This window comes from Agelaius phoeniceus, chromosome 16 (genome assembly GCF_051311805.1).
Source record: "Agelaius phoeniceus isolate bAgePho1 chromosome 16, bAgePho1.hap1, whole genome shotgun sequence".
NCBI lineage: Eukaryota > Metazoa > Chordata > Aves > Passeriformes > Icteridae > Agelaius > Agelaius phoeniceus.
Genome location: NC_135280.1, coordinates 3,357,099 through 3,384,452, shown reverse-complemented (window position 1 = coordinate 3,384,452; position 27,354 = coordinate 3,357,099). Strand labels below are relative to the sequence as shown.

Sequence of the window (27,354 nt, the reverse complement as noted above, 5' to 3'; positions counted from 1 at the left end):
ATGGGGACAAGCAAGAGGAAGAAGAAAAGCAGCCAGCTGTGGTGACAGGAATGAGGAAGCCCAGAGTGTGGGGCAGCTCCAGCCCCAGCACAGCCTGGGCTCAGTCCTGGCAGGGCAAAGGGTGTCCCAGCTCCACCCTGGCACTGCTCAGCTCAGGTCCCTCACTCAGGGCTGGATCAGTGGGACCAGAGCCTTCTGCTCGGCCCTGTCACCTCTGGGACCAGGAGAGGTTTTGTCCTGCCCATCCAAGACCGGGCACATCGCTCCACAGATGAACCCACAGCCCTTCCCTTGGCTCTTCCCTCTGCCACGGAGACCAGTGAAAGAAGACATGGGACAAAGGGATGGGGAGATGGTGAGGGTTCTCCCTCCCCCCCAGAGGAGCCACATCTCTCTGGGCACACATTTTAATGAGCAGTGAGTGGCCCAGGGACCGTCCCAGGCAGCTCTCGGCACAGCCCAGCCTGGGGAAATCAGCCTTAAATGGCAAAACCTGGCCCTGTCTGCGGTAACCAGCTGGAGCAAGAGGCAGAGAAACCGGAAACCAGAGAGCAGCTGAGGCCCTCCCCCGCCTCCTGGCTTTTAAACCTAAATTCACCAGGAATACACCTTAGAAATGATCTCCTCCCTCCTCTGCCCTTTCAAGTGCTGGGAGTGCCCTCCTATGGGATGGGTGCCCCAGATCATCCTGCACCCTGCTCCTGAGGCAGGCACAGGGAGAGAAAAGCTCTCTGTATTCCCTCTCCCTTGTGCATCAGCTCAAGGAACAATGAGGGACAGGAGCCCCCTCCCCAACCTCCATTGTTACTTTTGTGGGTTAACTCCCAGCAGATTCCAGGGCACAAATTCCTTCCAAGAGAACTCTCTGTGCTCAGCAGCGAAAACATTGCTGAGCTCCCCCAGTCTCCATGTGCTGGGATAGAGGGAACTTGGATGCTCACTCCTCACGGATTTTGAGGTGCCTCTCAGGCCCAGCTGCTGTAAAGGACAGCCTCACATCTTTTTTGGGCTGTGGGCAAGGAGGGTCTTACAGTGCAGGATGAGCCCACCACAAGCTTAAATTTCTTGCCATAAATCGCCAGTCTCACTTAATGAACCCTGCACTGGTTGCATTGGAAGTTCCCAATATTTGCTCTGGCTGGGTTGTTGGCCACCCCACTTTTTTGGGATTAATTTATTCCTTTCACTTGGCCCAATCACATCCTGATAGTGAGCAGGCAGTGGGCTGTCAGCAAGCTGCTCCTGGCTAATGCTGGGGTGGAGCACAAGGTCCTTCACCCAGCTGCTGCCCTGGATTCCCATCTCTGGGATGGGACAGAGCCTGGAAGGCTGAGACTTGCTGCGTTACCATTTCCCAGCACGTTTCTCCAGGAGCACTCTGCCAGCAGCCTCATTAGCTGGGACATCTCATTACAGCAACCATCCTTGGGGGAACTGGCTCACACACAGGAGCACTGGGATTGGAGTGGCCCTTTTCCTCCCCACCTTCAGACAGGAGAGAGGATGGAGCCCTGGGAGAAGCCCCATCAGCTGCCCTTGCTGCCAGGGGAAACTGCAAAGGGAAAGTCAGAGGGAGAAGTCTGCACACATCAAAAAGGAATCAGCTCAGCAAAGTCACAGTTATTTAAGAACCCCACAGACAGCCAGAGCTCCCATTGAGCCTGGGGAGGAGGAGGAGGAGGCTTTCTCCTGTGCCAGGACCGGTTTCCCAGCTCTCCAGCCCAGTGGGAATGAGGCTCTGCCTGCCAGCCCCGCTCTGTCACAAGGTCCCCACCCTGGCTGGCCAGGGGACAGGGAGCTGCAGCACCTACAGGCCCTGGACTGGGAGAAGCATGGAAATGGCCTGGAAACACTCTGGGTGGATTTAATCCCGTCTGATTTCCTCTTCTGTGAGCTTTTTCCAAGTCTTCTGACATTGTTTCCACTCCTAAATAAACATGTTTCCAGCCTGGGGTATGCTCTTCTTCATCAAACAGGGAGGACCAACCTCTTCATCTCCCTCTGCTCCAAGAGTCTCGAGTTTAAGGCAAATAGGACACAACCATCCTTGGGTGGAGATGTAAATCCCACAATTCAAAGACCAATTTAAAATAACAAAATGGGGCTGTGGGACACCAACAACCAACAGAGCTATCAATCCCTGCAGCCATCCAGGGTGGTTGATTGTCACCATTAAAGGTCATGCTACCACCACCACCTGGCATCACTGCATCACTTCCAAGCTGCTTCCCACTGCTCAATCTTCCATAAAAATCACATAAAATCAGGGTCCAGGGACTAAGACACCACAGTCTGCATGAAAAGAGTTTCCTCACCTCTATACCACTTCTTTGCCACTGTCAGTCCAGCCCAGGATTTCTGCCATTGCCCACAAAGGACAAAGTGGTCCCTTCCTCCACACCTTGCCCAATTGTGTCTCCTGTAACTTCCTTTCTCCAGCCAGATAAAGGGAAGTAGAGATTTTTCTACAATCCAAGCATCACAGCTCCTCAGGATGTCCTAGGGCAGGGGAGGCTCTCCCCAGCCCATCCCAGTTGGCTCTGCAGCTCAGGTCTCCCAGCCCACCTTCACCCCACCTTATTTATAATACCTCACACCTGGGGGGGCTGAGCATGAGCAGCTCAGTGAGGAGAAGAAAAACAAAGATGAAAAGGGGTTTTAAACCACTTCAGCCTTTTTCAAGCCTCAAAGAAGCTCAACCCCCCTCAGCATGAGCCCTTGGTCCTAGGGGGTTGTCATTGTCCCTCCAATGCAGGCAGCAGAACCGACACACAAGAAAAAAAAAAAGAAAAAAAAGGACTCCAAGCCCCTTCTCCATGGTTTTATTTTTCTACCAGCAGCTGCCAGGAGGAGTCACGCTGCTCAAGGAGGTCAGAGGGTATTTTTTCCCCATGGATTGCCTTGACCCAGGGTTGCCTGAGCCCTGCCCTGCAGCCAAGCCCAGCTGCCAGCAGCCGCAGCCGAGCACCCGCGGGGCTCTGGGGACCGGCCCGTTCCCGTCCCCATCCCCGTCCCGCCGTTCCCACAGCCCTGCCTTCGAAGGAGGTTTCACCTTCTCCAGGCAGAGCAGCGCTAATGACAAGTGAAGGATGCTGCCACACCTGCACAAAACCATTTTTGGAAGGACACCTGGGGAAGAAATGTTTCCCATGTCGCTGCTCTGTAATTAGCATTAATTACCAGGGCTTGTGAAACCTCTTCCCCATTTACTCCAGGCAGCATCTGACGGAAACTGTGGGAATCCCGCGTGGCTGAGTCAGCCAGGAGCAGGGGAGGGGTCGATGAGCCCCCACAGGGTGCAGGGATGAGGCTCCAGGGTCCCCCCCTCGGCCCATGGGGACAGAGTTTTGGCCAGGGGGCTGCAGGCCTGGTGAAAACAGCAAGAACCAGCTGATATTCATTCATTTCATCCTTCCCCACAAGGTGCCACTGTCCTTCCCCAGCCAGGGGACAGCCTGGGACATGCCAGGGCTCAGGGGGGCTTGCATGTTCTGCCCTTTAAGGCATGGCAGAGTGGGAGGACCCCCTGCAGCACATTTCCTCGGGTATTTGCCTCTCCCTCAGCTCACTGCTGTCAGCAACACCCCAAGGTGTTATTACAGACTGGGGAAAATCCACCCCAAAAACCTAACCCCAAGCAGCCACTTTGTCACCACCCAATGGCAGAGTACTGATGTCTGAGTAATTCCTTCTTCTTTTTATTTTTTTAAATAATATTAATGATTAGAATGAGTCAGGATATTTCGTCATCTGGAGTGGCTTCGGAGTCATCTCACCCTGCCCCAGTGACTCCTCAGAGCCTGGGGCTAGGGACACATCCACCAGCCACCCCAGGGTGGGGTGCAGCTGCTGCAGCCTCACCCCCAAACTGGCAGATTTTGGCTTCAAAATAAAATGATAAAACAAGAGGGGATAAAACCCCCACCCCACCTGCAGGGCCTGTTTTCTGCTTGCAGCAGCTCAGGGTGCTCCAGCATCCAGGGCTGACCCCGACCACCACCCTGGCTGGGGGTGCCAGTGGCACTGGGCATCACCACGGGGATCCCAGGGCATTGCCCAGGTCACCCTGGACGTTCCACACACCCTTGTTTCTGTGACCTCCAGGGGTGCCCACAGCTCCCAGCACCACGTGGGACCCCTGTCCCTCCCCAGGGACCCGCTGTCCCCTTACCCTCCCACTTGACCTACCCTCCTGTCCATAAATGGAGAGGTTTGAGAGCTGTCCCCAGGGTGGAAGAGGAGGGGAAAAAAGGAGAATAATGCCAAGAATGCAGGACACAGCTGAGAAGCCCAGTCCCAGCCCCTCGGCACGGGCTGGGGGCTGTGGGACAGCCAGCCTGGCCAAAGCCAGTCCTGTCCCTGCAAGCCACCCCACTGCAGTCACTGCAAAGGTGCTATTTTTGTTTCTCTCTCTCTGCTTTTCTCACCAGCTGGGGACTTTCCAAGGCTGGGCTGCCCCGTTTCCATCTCAGCACCGTGGAGCAGCCCTGGGGTGCAGAGCTGTGCCCCCACACCCGAGGAGTGTCCCTTTGCAGCAATGTGTCACCTTGCAGCAGCATGTCCCCCAGCAGATGCTGCCCCCACCCCTGCAGCAGCGTCCCCTTCCAGCGAGGTGTCCCCCTGCAGGGACACATCCCCTTTCACCTCTCTCCTCACCCCATCACCTGTGGGAAAGCCACACTGGGAGGGAGGTGAGGTGCAGGGTGGCCCCAGAGCCACCCAGAGCGGGTGGCACGGAGGGTGGCAGCAGCCACGCGCCCCGGCTGGCACCGCTGGGACCCAGAGCCCAGCGCCTTAAAATAGAAAGTGAAAACACTCGGGTGCCCCGTCCGGATGGGCGAGGGGGGCCCATCCCCGCCTCTACCAGCCGAGCGCCGCCCCAAAGGCCCCACGACCCACCCTGCTCGCCAGCCACCCTTCCCTAGCCCGGCAGTGCCCATCCCCAAGGTCAGGGTGGATCCCTTCGGCTCCTCTCGGAGAATTGCTCCAGCGGCTCGCTCAAATCCTCCATAAAAGGAAAAACAGCCAGCAGGTAGCACTGCCAAACTTAGTCATCCCCAGTCCGGCAGCGCTCGCAGCTCCGTCAGCAGCAATTTCCTCTCCGCGCTCCCCTCTGCGCGGGGGGGACGGGGAGGAGCGGCTCTGCCTCGGCCCGGACCGTGCCCAAAGCTCCGGGGCTGCTGCCGGACACGCTGCGCTGGGGAGATGCTGCCCTGCTCCCAGCCGAGAGCCGGGGGGGAAACGCACACTCTGGGAAAAAGGGAATCTGGCAGCCGGTGCAGCGGTACCGCTGATGGTCAGGCAGCAAAATCTCATTTTCTGCAAAGAATTTGTTCCTGAGCACAGATGTGTGGATGTACCTGGGAGTGCCTTGAAGCACCTGGAATTGGGTGGGCAAAGCCTGTTTGCTGCCCACGGGACAGGGATCACAGACACATGGGACAGGGGTCACAGACACATGGGACAGGGATCAGAGAGCCCACGGGACAGGGATCACAGGGCCCATCACTGAGCTAAGGAACTGCAGCCCCTCCAGAACACAGGCTCTGGGTGCTGGTCCTGGTCCCATCCTTGATGGCTCCAAGGGTGACCTGTGAGCAGGACATGGGACATCCCTGAGTTCCCTCCACGCCACCTCCTCTGGCCCTGGCTCTGCCTCGATTTCCCCACAGAAAAAGCAGGGCTGACTGCCTGCTCTGCCCTGGGGTGCTCTATTGAGCCTGAGAGGAGTGACCAGGGCTCCCCACCCCTGCAGGAGTGCCCACAGCATGGCACAGTCACCCGGGATTGTGTCACAGGCAGAAACGCCCTGGGGCGTGAGGAAGTGACATCTTCTGCTCTTGCCCCAGGAGACAGCCTGGGTGTTGCTCCAGGTGGCTGTGTCACCCTGTCACCTCACCATGGGGACACAGCAGCACTGAGAGGTTTGAAGCCTTCTCTGGAGCAAGGACGGGAATCAGACTGGTGGCATCCCCCCCGTAAACACCTCAAAACACTCTTGGGAGGCTGTGCTCAGCTGGCACCAGCTGGCACCAGGGTTCTGCAGACAGGCTGGCTGCCCCAGTAAATGATTCACCCCAGCAATAAAAGACTGGAAATGTTCTGGTGACATCTCACAGCACTGAAGGCGTGTGCAGGGCCGTGGGGTGTGTGCAGTGTCTCCGGGGCTGAAGGGAGTGACAGGTCTGTGTGTGGGCCAGGTGCTCTGCAAGTCACAAAGAAAGGTTGAGATGGATGATGCTGAGAGGGTCTTGTGGGGTCTCTTGTCCCTGTGCTGGGCACCACGGTGTGGGTCAGGCTGTGGTGGAGCGAGTGGTTACACCAGCACTTTGTCACCTCAGTGCAAGGTGAACCGGCCTGAGGGGACAAGCTGGAGTCTGCTGTGCACAGCACCGAGCCTGTGGCTGCCCCAGCAGGGATCCGGGGGCACTGGGGCACCCCTTTCCCCGTGCTGTGATGCCCATTCCGACCCAAAGCTCAAATCCCGCAGCACCCACTGCCGGACAGAGCTCTGGCTCGTGTTCCAAGCAATGCCCGAAAAGAAGCGACCCGTCCGCGTACGGACAGACAGACAGACAGCCCATCCCGGAGGGGCTCAGCCGCACTGGGGCGGCCGGAGCCGGCTCAAGCCTCCACCTCGCTCCCTGAGCGCTTTGTTCGTCTCCATGCTGTCCGTCCCTGCTCGCATCGCCGGCGCCGCCCGTCCCGCCGCAGCTGGGTGGTGCTGTTGGGATGCGCACTGCCGGCCGCGCCGGGAGCGCGCACCGGGAGCGCGCACCGGGAGCGCGCACCGGGAGCGCGCACCGGGAGCGCGCACCGGGAGCGCGGGATCGTGCGAGCTGCGGGCAGGATCGCGCACACCGAGATGCGTGTTGCATGTGGAGTCATGCGTGCCAAGGCGCGCAGAGTGCATGGGATCATGCACACCACACACAGGAGCATGCGCACAGAAATGCATCCTGCACTTGGGATCTTGCACGCCAAGGCATGTGCTGCTGACAGGACCGTGCACACCGAGATGCACGTTGCATGTGGAGTCATGCGTGCCAAAATGCACAGAGTGTGCAGAATCGTAAATGCCAGGATGCACAGAGTGCATGGGATCATGCACACTACACACAGGAACATGCACACCAAGAGGCATCCTGCATGTGGGATTGTGCACACCAGTGCATGCGCTGCACACAGGATCGTGCACGCTGCACATGAGCACACACACATTGAGGTGCACGTTGGGGTCACTGTGCCAAGATCCCCACACTGCACACAGGATCGTGCTCATGGCACACAAGGCCATGCACAGTGAGGTGCACAGGCTGCACGTGGGGCCATGGATGAGCCACACACTGGGATCACACACGCTGCTGCATGCAGGTTCATGCACATCAAGATCCGTGCTGGGTGTGGGATCGTGCATGCTGAGATGCACATGATTCACATCTGATCTCACACACACACACACACACCGAGGGTGCAGAGTGCACACAGGCACGCCAGGGTGATCCCAACACACCTGAAATCACAGCCCAACACACACACACTGCATGGGATTGCACACAAGCACTCCAGAGTGATCCCAACACACCTGAAATCACAGCCCAACACACACACACTGCATGGGATTGCACACAGGCACGCCTACTGCACGAGGAATTGCACGAACAACACATGGGGTGTTGATTTAATTCCAATATACATGCCAACACACACACAGCCTATGGGACTGCACACACCTGCACACCCCACATGGGATGGGGCACACCAGGGTGACCCTGCCCATGGCATTGAACATGGCAAAATGCAGCTGTGCATGGCCTGGTACAGCAATGTGCGTGTAACACAAGGCATTGCAGGCATGAGGGATTGCACACACCAACATGCACGTTGCACACAGCAGTGCACACAGCCTGCACACAGATTGCTCCTGCCAACACACACAGCACAAGCAGTCACAGGGTGCAGTGGGCTCTCCACAGACCAAGGCCCCCCACCAAAGGCCTTCTCTCACCCTGCAGAGCCACAGCCACCCCTGTCCCTCCCAGGGACCCTCTGGTGGCTCTGCACAGTGCCTGCCCCAGGCTGCCCAGTGTCCAGCCCAGTTTTGTGCACACACCCAGGTCCAGGGGCTGCTCTGCTCCCCGGGACCCCAACCTCACCTCAGTGGGGTGTTCTCCTTCACCCTCCATTTCCAGCTGGGAATGGCTGTGTGTGACTCCATCTGGGGGGTGGCAGGAGGGGCTGGGAGGGGGCTACCAGCACCTTCACTGCAGGGAGGGCTGCAGAGCCCCCCAGCCCCAGCTGCCCACAGCCCGGGGCCCCCCGCCGGATGCCCGGGGCAGGGCCCCCGTGCCGAGGTTTTGGGTTTCAGAGCCGCCCCCCCGCCTGCATTCCTGCCTTCCCTGGGCCTCTCACAGCCAGCCTGGCCAGAGCCCCCAGCCCTGAGCCCTCCCTGTGGCCATTTGCCCACGGACAAAGCCAGCCTGTCAGCACTGGGGAGCCAAGGGAGCTGTGGGACCGTGGGGATGGGGGGATAAAAGCCCCCCCAACTCTCCCTAGCACTGCTTTCACACCAGCAGGCACCGGGTTTCCTGAGCTGGAGGTCAGATCCAGCCCCTCTTTGCAGAGGGCACAGGGAATCATGGAATTCATGCCCAATGGAATTACCCTGAACTCATCAAAGGGTGCCTGATTTTGGGACTTCGCCCCCTCCCCAGCCACCCCTCCTTGCAGATGCCACAGGAAGAACATCTTCAACCCTTAGCCCAGATGTGGTTTCCCACAAACCAGATGCAAGCACAGCTGGACTCCCTCTGCCTCAGTTTCTCCATGTGCAGAACTCCCTCCAGCCCCCTACAAGGATGCACAGGAAGCCCAGACACTGAGGAGAGATGGGGTTCTGATAACCCCTTCTATCCAAGGGGCTCTGCTCCTGGGACACTTTGCAATTCCATGAGAAAATGCAGTGGGGAGCAGGATATCACATCACCTGGGGACTCAGCTCAATTCCTTTCATTGATTTCCACATTTCTCAATCCAGTGGTTCAGTCAGAGTCCCATCCCCTTCTGCATCCCAAAAACCCAAAGGGACTCCAGTGGCCCTGGACCAGCAGCCCCAGGAATCAAGGAGGGCCAGGTGGGAGGTGCAGGGCTAATCCCCAAAGGTCCCGTTCCTAATCCTGACTAATGGACTCTTTTCACTATTGACAAAGGAGTTATCCATCTGGAAGGGGATCTCTGGGCCCAGGAAGGCACAGCTGGTGGGGCCAGGGCTGGGCAGGGAGGTCTGACCCCTCCCCCAGCCCCAAACCTCTGCTCCCAGCCCCTTCCCTGGCCAAAATCCCTCCTCCCCCCTGCAGGTAAGGGCACAGCTCTGCTGCTGCCCCCTGCATCCCAGCCCACGGTGCCCAACACCACCACCAAGGAGTCAAACAGCCCCCTCACCTCCTCTCCAAGGCACAGGCTGTAAAAGGCCCCTGCCCCTCTCAGCCCTTTATAGGGCTCCCCCGGGGCATCCCAGCTGGCTCCCATTGCTGCTCCTATTACCAATACCTCATCCTTGAAGAGATGCCCCCCCTGACCTGGGGGTGTTGGGGGGATCCCCCGGTCCCTCTGTTTCTCTCCAGGCTGAGCTTCAGCCCCCTGACCCCACCAGGGGGATTTGTGCACCTGTGGGTGCTGCACCAGCATCCTGCCCTGTCCATGTCCCCCTGCACGCTGGGAGAAGCTGGGGAGATGGCAAACACAAAACCAAGAGCTGTCACCTCCTCCTCACCCCCCACCCACAGTGGCTTGATCAGAGTCTGCTCACCCCCGTTCCTGACATCCCCCTGCTGCTCTCTGACTCATTTCCAAGCCCTTCCATCCCTCTTTGGGACGCTGCTGCTCCATCTCAAGGTGAGGATGGGACAGCTGTGGGGTGTTGGGTCCTGCAGAGGAGGGAATCTCCATCCCAGTCATGCCCTGAGCAGCTCTTGGGATGCTGCAGGTCCAGAGAGCAGCTCTGCCCTGGGAATGCAGGCAGTGAATGCCTGAACCTGCCCTGATGTCCCTTCCTGTGCCCACCAAACCCTCCAGCATCCTGGGCACAGAGGCCCTGAGCAGAGGCAGCGTTGGACACAGAGCCTGGGCTGCAGTGGGAAACGTGGATGGGGCACGGCCGAGTGAGGAGATGCGAGCAGAGAGGAGCTGCTGCTGTCGCTGCTGTCGCTGCTGTCGCTGCTGTCGCTGCTGTCGCTGCTGTCGCTGCTGTCGCTGCTGAGTCACCTGCTCCGCCCAGCCCTGCCTGGGCTGGGTTATTTTGGAGCTGTGTGGGAGCCGCTGGTAACACACTTTGCTCTTCCCTGCAAACTCCTCTCTGCTGACTCTGCGCTGCAGCAGGGAATTAAAAGTGGGGACAGGCAACAGGGCTGGCACTGGGATCTTCCTCTGGGCCTCCTGCTTGGGGTCTCATGGCTACAAAACCCCCAGGGATCTCCCTTGCTCTGCTTGTGAACTGGGCAAATTTTCAATTTTCCTTTTTTTCCTTTTTCCTGTTTTTTTTTCCTTTTTTTTTCCCTTTTTTTTTCAAAGCTGGAAAGCTTCCCCTGGTAATGGATTATTTTGTCCCACAGAATGCCCTGTGTCTCTCGTGTCCTGCTCCTGGGCACTTGCACTGGATTACAAGAGCCTGGTGTCCCAGCAGAGCCCCGGGGACCGGGCAGGGCACTGGCTCCAGGACAAAGAGCATCGTCCCCTCCACAGAGGTTAATCACTGCCACACAAAAGGTCCTTTAAGCTTTCCTAATAAAATTCCTTCTCCTGCCGAATGAACCGGCCTCAGCCTCCACCCCACCTCCGCAGGGTCCTCGGGGGAGACAGAGGAAGGAGCGGGTTTTCACTTTAATTTCTGGTAATGTAAAAACCACACCAGAAAACACCAGAAAATGAGCTGGGGCGGGAAGAGAGGGACGAATTCCCAGTGCAGGGTGTCTGTGTGCACTCATCCACTTCCTTCCTCCATTTGCTGGTCTCCAACATCCAAACTGCTTGAAACAAGGCACTTCAAGCACTTCCACCCCTTTTTGCTCTCTGGATGCAATTAAATTAAGCTAAGGGGATAAATCCAGCTAATAGAGCTGAGCAAGCCTGATGACCAGTGCTGTGCCTGATCCTGATGTCCAGGAAACACAGGAGCATGGCTGAGCCCCCATCATACTCCACCACTGTCCCTTGCTTCCTAAGCAAACCCCCTTGGGGCAGCATCCCATGGGAAAACATCCCTGGAGCACGATCTGCCTCCCTGAGCCCCTCTCTGAGGGCTGCTCTTTGTTTCCTCTGGTGCTGCTGGTTTTTTTTTTAAATACAGCCTAATACAATTTTAATGAGGCTGGGGCGCCTGCCAACTGTCGGGAGGGCCATCAGAGAACCTCTGCTGAGCTGGCTGGTGGCATATGGCAGTGAGGCTGGGCACCCTGGGGTGTCCCTGTGGCCCCCAGCAGCAGCAGGGGACAACTGGGGACCTGGGGAAATGCAGTCTCCAGCCAGGATTTTGTCTGCACCTGGGACTTGTTCCCAGCCCTGGTCCAGTGGTCTCTGATCCCTGTGGAGTTTTGGCAGAGCCCTTTATCCCACTGGGGACAGCTTGGTGGCTGCACAAGGTCACCTCATCCTGCCTCCTTGTCACCGGCTCTGTCCCACGGGGGATGGCGGTGGTGGAGAGGTGGTGACCCCCAGCCCTGCATCCCCAATCTCTGCTGAGCCCCTCCAGGGGTGAGGGGGCATCTGCATCGTGGGGGGACTTCCCAGGGCAGCCTTGGCCATGTCACAGCCACTGCCACCCCCGCTGGGACAGCAGCACCCCCAGAGGGGTCTGTGTGTGCCACGGGCCCTGGGCAGTGTGTGGGTGTGCCAGGGAAAGCACCTGGCTGCTGTCCACTGTGCTGGGGTGAAACCAACCAGCAGCACCCTCACTGTGAGCCCCCAACCTTGCTCCATCAAAGAGGAGCAGGGAGGGCTCAGGCCAGGCTGGAATCCTTGAATCCAGAGGAGAGATGTGCTGCAAGGGAGGGACCCAGTGACAGCAGCTTTGGACACAGGGACACAGCTGTGCCTGAGGGTCTGTGTGCTCTGGAGGGCAGGAGGCTGCTGGACACAGCTCAAACCATCCCTGGGGCTGGAGCTGCTGCCTCCACACTGCCCCTTGGCCTGAGGACATCCCTCTGTGCCCTGGGATGTCCCCACTGCCCTCCTGGGGACACAGGGCTGGAACAACCTCCTGCTCTTCAGCAGCCACTGCCGTGCACTGCATTTGCTGTCCCTGTCCCCTCCGAGCCCCCGTGCCAGCCCCTGGCACGGTGCATCCCACCCTCCCTGCAGAGCCCAGCTCTGCCTTCCCAAGCTCCAGTGAAAATCCCGGGATTGCTCCCAAACCAAGCCAGGCTGCCACAAGAACTGTCCAGGCAAGCAAAAAATGGAAATCCGGGGGCGTTTCTGTGCCTGAGGCAGGCGGGACAGGGGTCACTCCACGACCGGGGCTCCCTTTCTCCTGGCTCCTTTTCTCTCTTTTGGGATCTCTTTGAGGTCCCACAGCCCCTCGGGGGACTCACTCCGGAGAGCCCTTGTCAAAGTGTGCCAGGACTGGTGTCCTGCAGGGGCGGCGGTGGGAGGGCTGGGGGATGACCTCAGGAGCGTTTAGTCACGGTGCCTCGCAAAGATGACGGGAAATGCAAAGTACAGAGGGAAACCCAGCGCCTTTCCTCGCCTTTCCTGCCGTTCATGGATACCCTCGGGACCGGGGCTGTGCCTGCTGCACCCCCAGGTCAGGGGACACTGGGCACCCTTTGGCACCACAGCCACATGTGGGGGGGTTCAGACCGTGTTTAGGGCTCTCCCAGCCCACAGGAGCAGAGGGTGCAGGCAGGGTGGGTGAGGCAGGGTGGGTGCTGCTCTGGAGGGACCCAATCTGCTGAGCCAGGCAGTGCCACACAGTGCCACCATCCACCAGTGTTGTCACCCATCCATGCCACAGTGCTGAGCAGTGGGGAGAAAACAGGGTGGGTTTTTCTTTCTCTGCATAATTGCTTTTTTTTTTTTTTTTTTTTTTTTTTTTTTTTTTTGAGGAGAAAAAGCTGTTTCTTCCCTGGCCTCATCACCATCTGCCCGTGGCGGCCGGGGAAGGCAGAGCCCAGCAGCTGTGGGTCTGGGCAGCTGCTCAGCCTCATGGCCAGCTCTTAATGCAGGGGGGCTTGGAGCCAGAGCAGCAAAAGGGATTTGCTGGGCAAACATGGATGTGCCTCACTGCAGCTCGGGGGGGGACCTGTTTCCAGCCCAGACAAGAGGCTGTGGGCTTGGCTCTGGTTGGCAATGGTCTGTCTGGACTTGCAGGGCTGGGCAGCAAGGATGAGCACGGAGCAGGTCTGGCCAAGACTTCCAGGAAAACAAAACAAATCCCATCCCAGCCTGGCAGGTTTGCCCTGGAGGGGTTGTGCCAGTGAGCCCCGGGCAAGGCTGGCCTGCAGTGGAGCAGTGGCTCTAACCAGTACAGCCAGTGCAGAACCAGTGGAGCCTGCAAGGCCCTGGGAGGTGGGGTGGGATGGATGCCGTCCTGCCTGGGATGGCTGAGCCTGGGGGAATTCTTTGTGCCAGCCCTGAGCACTCAATGTTGTGCCCTCTCATCCATGCCCACACTCAGCTCTTCACTTGTCCTGCTTCATCTGGGACAGGCAGTTCAGCTCCCTGGTCCTGCTGAAAACTCTCCATCTGTCCTTCCCATCTTCCCTCTTTCCCCGGTTTTCTGGTTCTGCACATCCCTCCAGCCAGCTCCCCCCATAAGTGCAGGGCTGTGCCTGAGCCAGCTTCAAATCAACCCCTGCAGCTGTGCTCCCACTTATTGGTTTATGTCCCTGTTAGAGACACAAGAAATGTCCCCCAGGTGCAGTGGGCAGCGCCCTTGGGCAGCACAGAAAATCCTCCCCAGGCTGGATTCTTCCCATCTCCAGGTCAGCCCTGCTGGAAGTGCCACCATTGCATGCACAGCAACACTGCCCACCCACCCCCTGAGAAATGGCCTCAAAATGCTCCCCTGTGCAGGAGTGCCACTGTTTTTACTCTGGATTTGCTGTGGCCGTTCAGCTCCCCAGGGCCAGGGTGCTCCAGCCTCACTGGTGCCTGGCACAGGGTGCTGGGATGGCTCAGAGATGGCAGGAGGCCACAGCATCTGTCACACTGCTCCCCATGTGCCCCACAGCCTTGTGACACAGCCAGCAGCCCAGGAGGGACAGAGGGGTGCAGGGGGGTCTCACAATGCCTTGGAGTGGGATGGGGATGTGCAATCAGAGGGATTCCTGCAGTGCAGGACAGAGACTTGCAGTTCGAGTGGGTGTTGTGCAGTGCAAGGGGTGTTCTCATTATGGGGAGGGTCCTGCATTGCTTAGGGGGTCGTGCAGTGTGTGGGACCCTGCAGTTCAAGGAGGGGTCTCTTGTTTTACAGTGGGGGTCTTGCTATGTGTGTTTGGGGGTCCTTCAATTCGAGGGGCCCCTTCCTGGAGGGGCCTTTCCATACTGAGCTTGTGCTGGAGGAGGAGATCCTGCAATTCATGGATGCTCCTGAAATGCAGAGAAAAGTCTTGGGGTCTTCCAGTTAATGGGGAGATTTTACACTTTAAGGGTGCTCTTGCTGTGCTTGGGGCAGTCTCGCCATGAAATGAGGACTGGCATTGTGTGGGGCTCCCGAAATGCAGGGAGGGCCCTTGCCATGCACTGGGGGCTGCCCCACAGCTCAGGGAGGCTCCCGAACTGCACGGAGCAAACACTGGGGGTCCTGCAGGGTGGGAGGACCCTGCGGTCCATGGGGGCTTTTGTCGCGCAGGGAGGGGGCTCTGCACGCAGGGGGAGGCGGGGACGGTGTCCTGGGACTCGGGGGGGCTCCCGCTGCTCCTGGCGGGCTCGGGCCGGGCCCGGGGCCCCGGGCGGTGCGGGGGCCGGGCGGGGGTCGCGGCGGGGCGGCCCCGGCGGGCGGGCGGGGGGTGCGGGAGGCGGCGCCGCGCCCGGCGCTATAAAGGCGGCGGCGTCGGGGCGGGCGCGGCGGCGGCTCTCGGTGTCGTTCGCTCGGTGTCGGTCGCTCGGTGTCGGTCGGCGGCGGGAGCAGGATGACGGCGAACGGGACGGCGGAGCCGGTGCAGATCCAGTTCGGGCTGATCAACTGCAGCAACCGGTACCTGACGGCGGAGGCGTTCGGCTTCAAGGTGAACGCCTCGGCCGCCAGCATGAAGAAGAAGCAGATCTGGACGCTGGAGCAGGACGGGGAGGACTCCAGCGCCGTCCTGCTCAAGAGCCACCTGGGCCGGTACCTGGCGGCCGACAAGGACGGGCGGGTGAGCTGCGACAGCGAGGAGCCGGGCCCCGACTGCCGGTTCCTGGTGCTGGCCCACGGCGACGGGCGGTGGTCGCTGCAGTCCGAGCCCCACCGCCGCTTCTTCGGCGGCACCGAGGATCGCCTCTCCTGCTTCGCCCCCGCCGTCTCTGCCGCCGAGAAGTGGAGCGTCCACCTGGCCATGCACCCCCAGGCCAACCTCTACAGCCTGGCCCGCAAGCGCTACGCGCACCTGGGGCCCCGGCGCGACGAGCTGGCCGTGGACCGCGACGTGCCCTGGGGCGTGGATGCGCTCATCACCCTCCTGTTCGTGGATCAGCGGTACAGCCTGCAGAGCTGCGACCACCGCCTGCTCCGCAGCGACGGCCGCCTGGTGCCCGCCGCCGAGCCCGGCACCGCCTTCACGCTGGAATTCCGCTGCGGAAAGGTGGCCTTCCGAGACGGGGAGGGCCGCTACCTGGCCCCCTCGGGGCCCAGCGGCACCCTCAAGGCGGGCAAGAGCGCCAAGGTGGGCAAGGACGAGCTCTTCGCCCTGGAGCAGAGCTGCCCGCAGGTCGTGCTGAGAGCCGGCAACGATAGGAATGTCTCCACCCGGCAAGGTACGAGGGGCTGGGGGCTGCGGGTGGGGGGAGCGGGACGCCTCGGCTGTCCCAGGGCTGTGGCCGCCTCGGGGAGCGCTCCTGCATCCCTCGGGCATCGCCCGCCCCGAGCAACCCCTTGCATCCCTCCGGCATCGCTTCCCCTGCATCCCCTCAGAATCGCCACCTCGGAGTGCTCCCCCCGCAGCATTGGCCCCCAGCCCCCGGCATCCGCTGCCTTCCTCATCTGCCACCCCACAGGCTGCCCCCCGCTTCCCTCTGCCATCGCCTCCCCGGTGGCGCCTTCCCCCGGCTCAAGCCCCTTCTCACACCCTCCCCTGCAGCCGCCATCTCCCCCGGGCACCCCCTGCACCCCTCAGCATGGCTGCCCGCGGTCCCTCCCCCAAACCCCCATCACGATCCCCCCGCATCCCTCCCACATCCCTTCCCCTTCCCCCTCCCGCATCCCTCCAGCATCGCCGGCCCGGGGCCCCCATCCCTGCGGCACCCCCATCCCTGCGGCACCCCCATCCCCGCAGCATCGCCCCCGCAGGGCCCGGGGGGGCAGGGGCGGCGAGGGGCCTGCCTTGGGGTGCAGGGATGGACAGGGAGGGGGCTGGCAGGGTGTGGATGGAGCCTTCCCTCGCCGTGAAGGAGGCAGGGCTGTATCCCTCGCCTTCCTTCCTTTGGAGCTCATTGTTCGCCCAACAAAGCCTCCGCCAACCTCCCCCTCCCCGAGCACTTTGCCCAGCGGAGCAGGAAGGCTGCGGGTCCCGGGGGGGGCTCTGGTTGTCCCCAAGGGGGGCTGGAGATCCCATGGGTGGGGGGCTGGGAAGCAGCGTTACATAAAGGGCTTTGCCTAAACTCCCGCATCCCGCATCCCCCGCACAAAGGCCGCCGTCCCTCCGCACCCGCAGCCCCCATCCCCTCGGAGGGGCCGCGGTGCCACCGGCCCGCCCCGGGTGCCATCCGCCCGCCCTGGGGACCCGCTCACAACCGGAGCTCCCCGGGCCGCCCGCGAGTGCCCACCGGGCATCGCAGCCCCGAGCCAGGGCTCCTGCTGGGAAATGGGGGGGAGTCCCCGCTCTGCGGTGCCGGGGTCCCGGTGTGTGCCCTGGGGGTCCCGGTGTGTGCCCTGGGGTCCCGGTGTGTGCCCTGGGGTCCCGGTGTGTGCCCTGGGTGCCCCGGGGCTCATCGGGCCGCGCCAGGTCAGGCCGGCGCACGCCGGGCGTGGGATGGGTGCGAGCATGCAGCAAAGCCTGGAGGAACAGCGGGGAATTTTTGTGTGTGTGTGTATATGTTGTATTTCAAGGTTTCTGCTTAACCCTGCTCCGTGCCTGGGCAGCTCCGTGCGGGGAGCTCCACGCTTTGCTCCCGTCCGAGGGCAAATCCTGCCCAGTAACCCATTAAAAATTAACAATAAATTCTGCCAGGATGGGCAGTGGGGATTGTTTTGCCAGGCGCGGGGATTTGGGAAGAGCAGGAGAGGATGGCGGTGGCGGGAGGATGGCGGGAGGCTGCCGCAGCGCCGTGGGGGAAGGGCTGCTGCAGCCCTTTGTCACCAGAGATGGGGAAACCAGATGTGGGGCAGATGCGAGGGACGGAGCGGTGGCGGTGGGGGACCCGCGGTGGCGGAGACCCCATGGAGCGGTGGGAATGGTGGGAATGCTGCTGGCCGACCCTCCGGCTTTGTCTGCTTCGGAAGGGATGGGGGAGCGGGAAGGGGGGGAACAAATCTCCCCAGCAACAGAGGGCCCTGGGCTGTGCCCGGCCCCTTTCCAAGCAAAATACAGCGGGAAGGGCCGCGCTGGGGCTGCACATCCTCGCTCCAGTCCGTTTTGGCTGCTGAAGCCGTTTCCACCCCGTTTACCCTTCCCGATGGCAGTGAAAGGCTGGGAGCCGCCGCTTTCTGGAGCTCACCCTCTCCTCCCATTGTGTCCCAAAGGCTGCCGAGGAGGCAGCAGAAACAGCGGTCGGAGGAAGCCCTTTCCAGACAGGCCTTTCCCCCGCCGGGCTGATAAGGGCCGTGCTGCTGCTGGCAGAGGCTCCCATGGCCACTGGGGATGGGGGACGCGGGATGCGGGCCGGCGGTGACCGCAGCTCGGCACAGCCCGGCGGGAAAAAGGAGCAGCTTATTCCTGTGTGGAGTCAACCAGGGAACAGCGGCTGCCCCCCCTCTGCCCCATGGGAGGAGCAGGGATGGGTCCATGGGGCTCTTGTGCGGTTCCCTTGGCTGGGATCCAGCTCTGGAACGGCGCTGTCCCACCCGTGCCAAACCAGCTCCTGGCCTGGCGTCTCCTCCCTGTCCCGGGCATTGCCAGCATCCCCTGCACCCCGGGACCACCGCACAGACACCCCGGGCATTGCCAGCATCCCCTGCACCCCGGGACCACCGCACAGACACCCCGGGCATTGCCAGCATCCCCTGCACCCCGGGACCACCTCACAGACACCCCGGGCATTGCCAGCATCCCCTGCACCCCGGGACCACCGCACAGACACCCCGGGCATTGCCAGCATCCCCGGCACCCCGGGACCACCGCACAGACACCCCGGGCAGCAGGGGATGGGTGCCAGCCCTGCCTCTGCCCCGGGGCAGGCTCTGGGGGTGTCCCAGGTCCCCCTCTGCTGCCTCCAGCCCCAGCAGGATCCCCGGGCTCCCCGAGAGCTCCCATCTCCCGTTTGCAGCTCAAAGCGAGCGGAGCTGCCGCTCGCAGCCTCCTCCCGCTCAATGGCTCCTTTCTCGCCCGGCTGCGGCAACAAAGGCGCTTTGTGGGCGCGGGGGTCCCGGGGGCAGAGCCGGCTCTGCTCCTCCCGCTGCTCCCCTGCCCGGCCGAGGTGTGCCCCTGGCCCCCCACACCCATGGGGGAGAGGGTGGGAGTGAGGAATTCCAGGAAATGGGGTCTGGGGATGGGGAGGAGGGCGAGCGAGCCTGGACGTGCCGTGCTGGCAGCGGGGAGCTCTGCCCTGGGGCCAGGAGCCCTCCCGACATGGGCTGAGCCGCATTTTCCCCCCTCCAGTTCATGTGGGTGCCACGGCAGGGCGGGAAGATGCGGCTCCGGGGCAAGGGGCACGCAGGCTTGGATGTAATTTTCATCTGGAGATGCCAAGTGGCCTGTTGACACTTGGGGGATACCACAAAGCCACAGGAAATCCACGGGGAAGGAGGGGTGGGTTTTTCAGGAAATCACGTTTCACCCCTTCCCCTGACCCCTTTGCAGAGCTGCACCCTCAGCAGAGGAGCTCCCCGTGCTCCAGGCTGTTGGATTTAGACAAAAACCTGTTTGGATTTCTGCAGGGGTGCAGTGCGAGCCCAGCTGAAGGGCAGGGAGGGGCAGGAGCGGGCTCTGAGCACGGGGTGGGTGCAGCCCTGGGTGGAGGCGCCAGAGCCCACAGGGAGCCCAGCCCCGACCTGTGCTGGGCACAGCATCCCTGTCCCATCCTGAAATCCTGCCCTGGGGGCTCTGCAGGGTGCTGCCCCTGGGTTGTGGAGCCATCCAGGCGTCCCGGGCTTGGTGTTTTCAGCTTTAACCCAGGGGTTTTTGAAAGGAGAGCTGGAAATGGGAAAGGTGCTCCTCCCCATGGAGCTCATCCCGCTGGCTCTCAGCAGCATCCCAGCGCTGCTCACGGGGGACATTCTGTGTGAGCAGAGTGCAGAGGGAAACTTTTCTGCCTGCCCTGAATGCCCCACACTGGGTCTGCAGTCCCCCATGGTGTGGAGGTCACCAGAGCTACCACGAGCTCTGCTCCTTCAGAGAGAGAATCCCGGCCCTGCAGGAGGGACAGGGGGGTTTGTGCCTGCCCTGCGATGGCCACAGGGCTCCTGCTACACCCACACTTCTGGCTGGGGAGCAGCGAGGGCTCCACATCAGTCCTGCAAACCCACGAGCCTGGAGGACTTGGGGAGCCCTTTCCTGCTCTCTGAGCACCCCAAGCCCAGGGACTCAGCGTTAGGAAGCTCTGGGGTGCAGACATGCCTGAGCCTTCCCAACACTCTCCCTGAGATCCCTGCTGCACACAGAGCCCGAGGATACCCCACACCAGGAATTTTGGGGTGTGCAGGCCCCCCCTCCCAAAGAGCCCCCGTGTGCTCAGCCCCCTCCTGCCTCCAGCTGTAATTAGCAGCTTCCTCAAGGTCAGGAAGAGCAGCGCCAGCTCCAGACTGTGAATTTACCAGGAGCGTTAATTAATCCTGATTGCAGAGGGAGCAGCGGCCCTGGGCTGCCACAGCAGGGGGGTGGCTGTGGGGACAGCCTGTCCTCCCCACGGGGACACGGGGACAGCTCTGAGGGAGCCCCCACGGCCCTGCAGCCTCGCTCACAGCCCGTGCCTCCTGCAGTCCCCCCAGCTCGGCTCCAGCCCTCGCAGCCCCTCCTGCCCCAGCCCCAGCGCATTCCTTTGTGCTGAGTCGCTGAAACCCAACCCCAGCTGCTGCTTTTGGGGAGGGGGCTGTGGGAGACCCTCCTGCTGCTGCTGCTGCTTCCAGGCAGCGGGGAAAGCCAAAGCTCCCAAAGCTCCGTGCACAGAGAGTGTGGAAATTGGGCAGGCAGAGGGGTGGGGGAGGCTGGTGTGTGCCCTGTGCTCCGTGCCAGGGGGCTCTGGGCAGAGGGAGCAGCGTTTGGAAGCTCCTGGCACTCCCTGTCCTGCTCTGGGGCACACAGCATCCCCTGGCTCTGCCCAGCCTGGTCCCTGCAGCTCAGTGAGCTCTTCCCAGAAAAGTCAGGGAGGGGAAGCACCACGGCCCTGCTCCCCCACAAACCACAGGCACCACAGCTCTCAAAGTCTGGGGGCCCAGGGGTGCTGCCAGCCTTGAGGCATGGGCTGTGTCCCCCAGGGTCACCTCCCCACAGCCCAGGCTCTCTGTGAGCCCCTGCAGAGCCCCCCTCTCTCCGTTTCACAGCTCTGGATTGGGGCTGGAGCTGGGGATGTAAAATCAAAACCAAATGTTCCCAGAACCGCCGGCTCAGCCCCCGGCAGTGCTGGGAGGAGGCGACTCTGGGACGGCTCTGGGAGCTGAGGACGTGGCCAGTGGGGCTGGGCTGGTGGCCATCAGCACCCTCTGCCCCCTGCCTTGCCCCAACACCCTGGGGAGCAAAGCAGTGGGGTGGCTGTGTCTGTCAGGAGAGTGGTGGAATCACAGAATGGTTGGGATCATGGGCAGGGACACCTCCCACCAGACTGGGCTGTTCCACACCCCACCCACCCTGACACTGAGCACTTCCAGGGATGGGAGCTGCAAAAGGTGCTGGAGGGTGCCTGGTGAGAGGGGGGTGCTGTGAGCAGGTGGGAGCTGTGGAGCTGTGGGCCAGTTGGGATGAGGGAGATAAGATTATGGCCAGCAAAGTGGAGCCTTCAAAGCCTGATCCCTCTGGGAACAAAGCCTGATCCCTTTGGGAACAAAGCCTCATCCCTTTGGGAACAAAGCCTGATCCCTTTGGGAAAGGTGGGTGATGGATGTACAAAGCAGAGGCTGCTCCTGGGTGTTGGGATGGGAGACTGGAGACACGGACAGAGACACAGACAGGCGATGTGGAGTCCCAGGGAGCTGGGGTGCAGCACAGCTGGGTGCAGCTCTGGGACCCCAGCAACCCTGGAGCCCTTTCAGTGACTGTGCACAGCACCAGAAACCCCAGCAGGCCTGAAACTGGGATGCATCGTGGAGGTGTGAGGGGCTGAACACGTGGCCAGCCCCCAGCTCCCTCAGCTGCTCCTCATCAGATCTGTGCTCCTTCCCCAGCTCCATTTCCCTTCTCTGGACATACTCCAGCACCTCCATGTCTACTTTAGTGAGAGGACCAGAACTGGACAGAATGTGCACTCCAGCCCTGTGCACCCCTTTGCAGCAGGGAGGGATGCAGGTGTGTTTGGCTCTGGAAAATTCATCCAGCTCCACTAAACTCCCATTTCACTGAGCTCAGTAGTGGGGCTGAGCTCTGCACCCCAGCACAGAGCTCAGCCATTGGCTTTGGCTACAGCTTGTGGCTCTCATCCCCAAAGTGTTTTTAGGCTGAAATCCACCAAGCTGGAGAGCTCTGGAGCAGTTTTGGCCCTGCTAGCCCTGACTAAGCAGGTTTGCTTGGGCTCAGAGGATGCACATGTGGCTGGCAGTGGCCCAGGGCTGTGGCTGGTGGCCCCAGGAGCAGCTGCATCCTTCTCTGCATGGAAATGCTGTCTCTGGCCCTTTGGGCATAGGGAAGGGCCATCCTGGCTGCAGAGCTGGCTGGTGCTGATGATTTTGGAGAGTCAGGGAAAGGCTTGGCTGCCCTAGGGCTTTCCTGAGCCTCCTGTCCCTGCACACCTCAGTGCCCCAGTGGGATGTGACAATTGTGGATGAAAAATGTTGTCATGGTCCTTAAACACGCTGGGATTCATGGGTGCTGCAGTGGCCTCTGCTAATGGGCTGAGAAACCTGGCTGTCACCTTTGGGAAAAACTGCAGCCCTTTCCTTATAAAACACCTACACTGGTCTTTGCTTCGTTGTGATGGAGCTGCTGGGTCAGGAGTGGAAGCTCACGGCTGCCCACCCCTCGTTTAAGACCTTAACACCAAAAAAACCAAATGAAAACCTGGATTTGAACCCAATGCCAGAGGGGAGGTCCATGTGAGGGATTTGGGAGCCACCAAAGCTCACCCAGGAAGCAGGAGCCCCTCTCAGTTGGGTTTCCTGGGCTGCCCTGCACCTGGACCTGCTGGAGGGGGGTTGTGGTCCCACCCCCAACTCCGTCTGTCTCTGGTCTGTAGGGATGGACCTTTCAGCCAACCAGGATGAGGAGGGTGACCAGGAGACCTACCAGCTGGAGATCAACAAGGACACCAAGAAATGCGCCTTCCGCACCTACACCGGGAAGTACTGGACCCTCACCTCCAACGGGGGCATCCAGTCCACAGCCTCCACAAAGTGAGTCCCCAGGGCCCTGCCTGGGCCTCAGAGCACCCTCTGCACCTCCCAGGGGAATTCAAGGGGATTTTCCAGCTTGGGTGCTCATCCCAAACGCTTCCCAGCAGAGGCAGAGCATTTTGGGAAAGCCAGGGATGGGTCGGGGCTTGCCGCCCACGATGCTCTGGAGGTCCCTGGGGCCACATAATCCTTCCTGGCCGGCTGGGGCTGTCGAAATGTTTGCCCTGCAGTTCAACCCTGAGAGCCAGGCGGAAAGCCCAGAAGTGCCTTTGGCTGCCTGCCTGCCTCCCGCCCCCGGGGCGAGGGCTCCCCAGCGGGATGGCCACCACAGCACAGCTCATGCTGCACAAACAGATCGAAGCAGCCTCTCCTGATCCAGCCGTGGCCCTTTCCAAGCCAGCAGGGGGGCGGTGGCAGGGTCCCCCTCCATCACACCCCCCTGAGTGTCCTCTCTGCCCCACAGGAACGCGAGCTGCTACTTTGACATCGAGTGGTGCGACAAACGCATCACCCTGAAAGCTGCCAATGGCAAGTACGTGACAGCAAAGAAGAACGGGCAGCTGGCAGCCTCCATGGAGACAGCGGGTAAGGGACCCTTGGGGACCCCACACCGGGGCAGCAGGGGATGAAAAAAGCCCCCCCAGAGCCAGGCTCTTCTTCCAAGTGATGCTCAGACAATAAGTTCTCTTAGTGACGTGCTGTGAGACAGGGGGACAGATGGTGTGGGTGAGAAATGGGTGAGGGCACAGCCCTTGCTCCTCCCCGCTGCCTGCCAGCTTTGGGGTTTGTCTCTGTGCCCCCCTGGCTGTTCTCACAGCCCCTCGGTGTCCCCTCGGTGCAGGAGAGACGGAGCATTTCGTGATGAAGCTGATCAACAGGCCCATCATCGTGCTGCGCGGCGAGCACGGCTTCATCGGCTGCCGCAAGGTCACCGGCACGCTGGACTCCAACCGCTCCTCCTACGACGTCTTCCAGCTGGAGTTCAATGATGGTGCCTACAACATCAAGGGTGAGTCCCCAGGGTGCCCCAGGGCTGGGGGTGGTGGCCTTTGGGGTCCCCGTGGTGGCTCATGAGGCCACCGTGTCCCCTCTCCTGCAGATACCACTGGGAAGTACTGGATGGTGGGGAACGAGTCGTCCGTCACCAGCAGCAGCGACACCCCCGTGGACTTCTTTTTTGAGTTCTGCGACTATAACAAAGTGGCCATCAAAATCAATGGCAAATACCTGAAGGGCGACCACGCCGGGGTGCTCAAGGCATCGGCCGACACCATCGACGCCTCCACCCTCTGGGAATATTAATGCACTTTAGGGTACCTCCCGTTGCCAACTTCTCTTTCCCTTCCTGTCCTCTTTTCCTTTGGGTTCTGTTTCTCCTCTCTGTAACAGGATTTTCAGACTGGCTTGCCCTTCCCTCCTGCCATAGAGTTGGTGAGTTATGTGGGAGGTGGGTCTCCGTAAATCCCTGTAAGAACTGGAAAAGTGCTGGGGCTGCCTGCCTATAGCTTTGTAGAGGGGTCTGTCTCTATCCCCCCTTCCCTGCCTCCCCCCAGGTTTGCTGGGCTTGGAAATGGCCGTATCCCCCTCCTGGCCCTGAGCATCACCTTAGGTAGTTGATTTTCCTCTCCTCAATTAAAAAAAAAAGGGAATAAGTTCACCTCTGTGCTCGCTTCTGCCATATCAGCACTGGCACAGCCTCAGACTGGCTGCCAGTGTTCCCTGGAGCATCCATCCTGTCCTGCCCCACTCCAGTCGAGGTGGAGAGATGCTGCTGGGCTCAACTGGCTCAGCTGGCTGGTCCCAGCAGCTTCTCTCCCCTCCTGGATTGTGGGGCAGGTCCATCCCCAGCTGAGCTGTAAGAGGTGACCTTACATATCACAGCATCCATCCCTGGGGATAGGGCTGGCATGGCTGCCCCTCCCCAAACACCTGGAAATGATTCTTTAGGGTGATCCTGTCTGGAAAGCCTCAGCCTTTCATCTCATGGAGCCCCGTGCTCCTGTCCCTCCACCCCTCCTTGTGCTTCTGGCTCTGGAGGAGCATCCCAGACCCTGATGGTGGGTCCAGCCTGCCGCAAGGCTGGTCCTGCTGCTGTGCCTGGAGGGGAGGGCGTGGGGGACACAGAGCCAGCCCATGCCAGGGTGGGGGCTTCATCCAGCCCATCTCCACTGGGCTTCGGTCCCAGCAGGAGCTGGGCTGGCCAATGTGATCTCCCCGGGGCAGTGGCTGGAAGCATAAACTGCAGATTTTGGTTTACAGAATAGAAAAGTTCCTTAGCAAACTTTGCACAGTGATATTTGCTCAGTACCTTTGATGTTGTTTTTTCTCTCTCATAAAATACTGGAACAGTGAAGCGAATCACTGAACACCTAATGCTGAATTAGGAAGCGCCCGCTCCTGTGGGCACCCCGAGGGGGCAGCTCCTGGTCCCACCACCCCCAGGGCACCTGGGCTGGGCTCTCATGAATTGCAACCCTACTGGAAAAGGAAAAAAGAAAAAAAAAGACCAAAACAGTATTTTTGTTAGTCTCTATTTATATATGCTCTCCATGGCACTGTGTGACCAGCTGTTGTCTGTACTAGGTCTGCATTAGAGTTTAACGCTGTCTGTAAGGGTGATGCTGCGTGTTCCTTAGGGTGGTGAAAGGCACTTTATCCTTTGGGGCCTTCCCAGGGCCGGTTTCTGCTCCCTACAAACACACCAAGGAGCCTTTTCCCGCGTGGGGCCCCTCTGCAGAGGGGGAGTGCTGGTCCCACCCCACATCAAGGGTGCTCTCGGCATCGCTGCCGTGCCAAACCAGGGCCGGTCCCTACTGCCGGAGGCCAGGCAGGGGCTCGTCAGCCTTAAAGCCATGAGGAGGGATCCCCTCCGCAGGAGCTTGGTGCTAAATTCAGCTGGGAGAGCGAGTGGCTGTCCCCAGGCAGGGGCACAGCTCCGGGCCGGGGTCCCTGGCGGGCGCGGGGGATCCCGGCTGGGGCTGACTCTACCTCGGCTCTGCTCTCACACCCAGGGGCTGCCCGCGCCCCCCGGCCCCCCGGGACACGCTGCCCCTCCAAGGACCGAGTGTCTTGAAGCCCTGTGTGACCCTGTGACTTGACACACGCCCTCGCTGGCCTTCACCCCTCCCTGTGTCACCTCCTCCCCATGCCCGTCACGCTCCCACCCGTGTCATTCCTGCTCCGGCTTCTCCCGTGTGACGCTAGGTCAGACATCTCTCCTGTCTCCTCTTATCGGGTGTCGTGACTCTCTGAAAACATCTCACTCTGAAAATTGAAGTTTTGGGTTTGTTTGTTTTTTTTTTATTATTATTATTTTTTTGTAAGTGCCATTTGTATAACTTAAAAAAAAAAATAGCTTCAAATGGAGAAAGATGAATTAAAAAATAAAACCCGCATTCGGATTCAACCTGGTGTGTGTGGTCTGTTGGGCCTGAGTGTGGAGATTTGGGGTGATGGAGCCTTTGTCTGATGGGTTGAGCTGGTTCTAGAGGAGATGGTGGGATGGGAATGGTGACTAAGAGGCTCCAAAGAGGTGTAAAGCCAAAGCCAGAGGCTGGGTCACCTCTGGAGATGTCAGAGCCTGAAGCCACTGAGCCCAGGGGCAGCTGGGGATGGGTGACCCATGGATGGGTCAGGACCACCTCATCTGCAAACCAGCTCTGCTCCCTCACAGCCAGGAGCAGAGCTGTGCCCCCACAGAGCTTCTTCTCTTGATTCAGGTGTTTCACCTCCATGGGAGGGCTCACATGGGAGGGAAGAGCACTGGGATGGGGGGTTTGGGTGTGTGGGGCTCAGCAATCAGCCTCCTTTACTTCCACCCACCCAAAAAGACAAGCTAAAGGACTAAAGAGGGAAGGGGAGCCCAGCCCAACTCACATCCTGGAGCCAAAGGAGCTGGGATGTGCCCCCAGTCTTCCCAAGACAACTGAAAGCAGCCCTGAAACACAACCAACAACACCCCCAGCACCTGCACTGAGAGCAGCCAGAGCTTCCCTCACCACAGCCTGGCTGGGCACCCATGGGCTCCTGTTTGCCTTGGAAAATGTAAAACTGATTGGAAAAAGTAAAGTTTGGGATGGGGGGGCTGTCCAGCTCCCCCCAGGCACACACCCCAGGGGGATGGCATTGCCTAGAGGGACCTTCACCATCAGATTAGGGGGAGGTGAGCCCTGCAAGGGCCAAAGGAAGGAAGGAAGGAAGGAAGGATGTGCAGTGCAGGAGATGCTGAGCAGCTCTGACGGCCACACTCGGCCTCCCTGTGACATCTGTGTGTGCACAGAGCTGGCTGTGAGCCCAGACTGTGAGCCCAGCCAGGGGAGCAGCTCTGCCAGGGGTGCCCACCCTGGAGCTGCAGGAAGGACTCTCCCCCTTGCCCCTCCCCAGCTGCCAGCACACATTTCCTTTTTTCACCAGACTCCAGCAAGAGGGGAAATCCCCTCACCCTTCCCCCCCATCCTGGTTTCCATTTAAAGGAGTGACTGGAAACCATTTTCTATCCCATCCAGTTTTTCCTTGGGAGCACAGGGAAC

The 27,354-nt window shown here is 60.5% G+C and overlaps 1 protein-coding gene across 1 annotated transcript; it reads left to right on the top strand.

Annotated features, from left to right (window-relative positions):
• The first annotated feature begins 15,033 nt into the window (after nucleotides 1-15,033).
• On the top strand, nucleotides 15,034-26,231 carry FSCN1 (fascin actin-bundling protein 1). Its single transcript, XM_054643649.2, has 5 exons — nucleotides 15,034-15,948; nucleotides 22,669-22,825; nucleotides 23,289-23,410; nucleotides 23,667-23,834; nucleotides 23,925-26,231. The coding sequence occupies exons 1-5, from the start codon at nucleotides 15,126-15,128 to the stop codon at nucleotides 24,125-24,127; spliced, it is 1,473 nt and encodes a 490-aa protein (XP_054499624.1). The 5' UTR covers nucleotides 15,034-15,125; the 3' UTR covers nucleotides 24,128-26,231.
• The last annotated feature ends 1,123 nt before the right edge of the window (nucleotides 26,232-27,354 follow it).

Excerpts from the sequence above, each read along its gene's own strand:
- FSCN1 (XM_054643649.2), top strand. The coding sequence starts at position 15,126 with ATGACGGCGAACGGGACGGCGGAGCCGGTGCAGATCCAGTTCGGGCTG. Across the intron at positions 22,826-23,288 it reads CAGTCCACAGCCTCCACAAA|GAACGCGAGCTGCTACTTTG; the intron begins GTGAGTCCCCAG and ends TCTGCCCCACAG. Across the intron at positions 23,411-23,666 it reads AGCCTCCATGGAGACAGCGG|GAGAGACGGAGCATTTCGTG; the intron begins GTAAGGGACCCT and ends CCCTCGGTGCAG.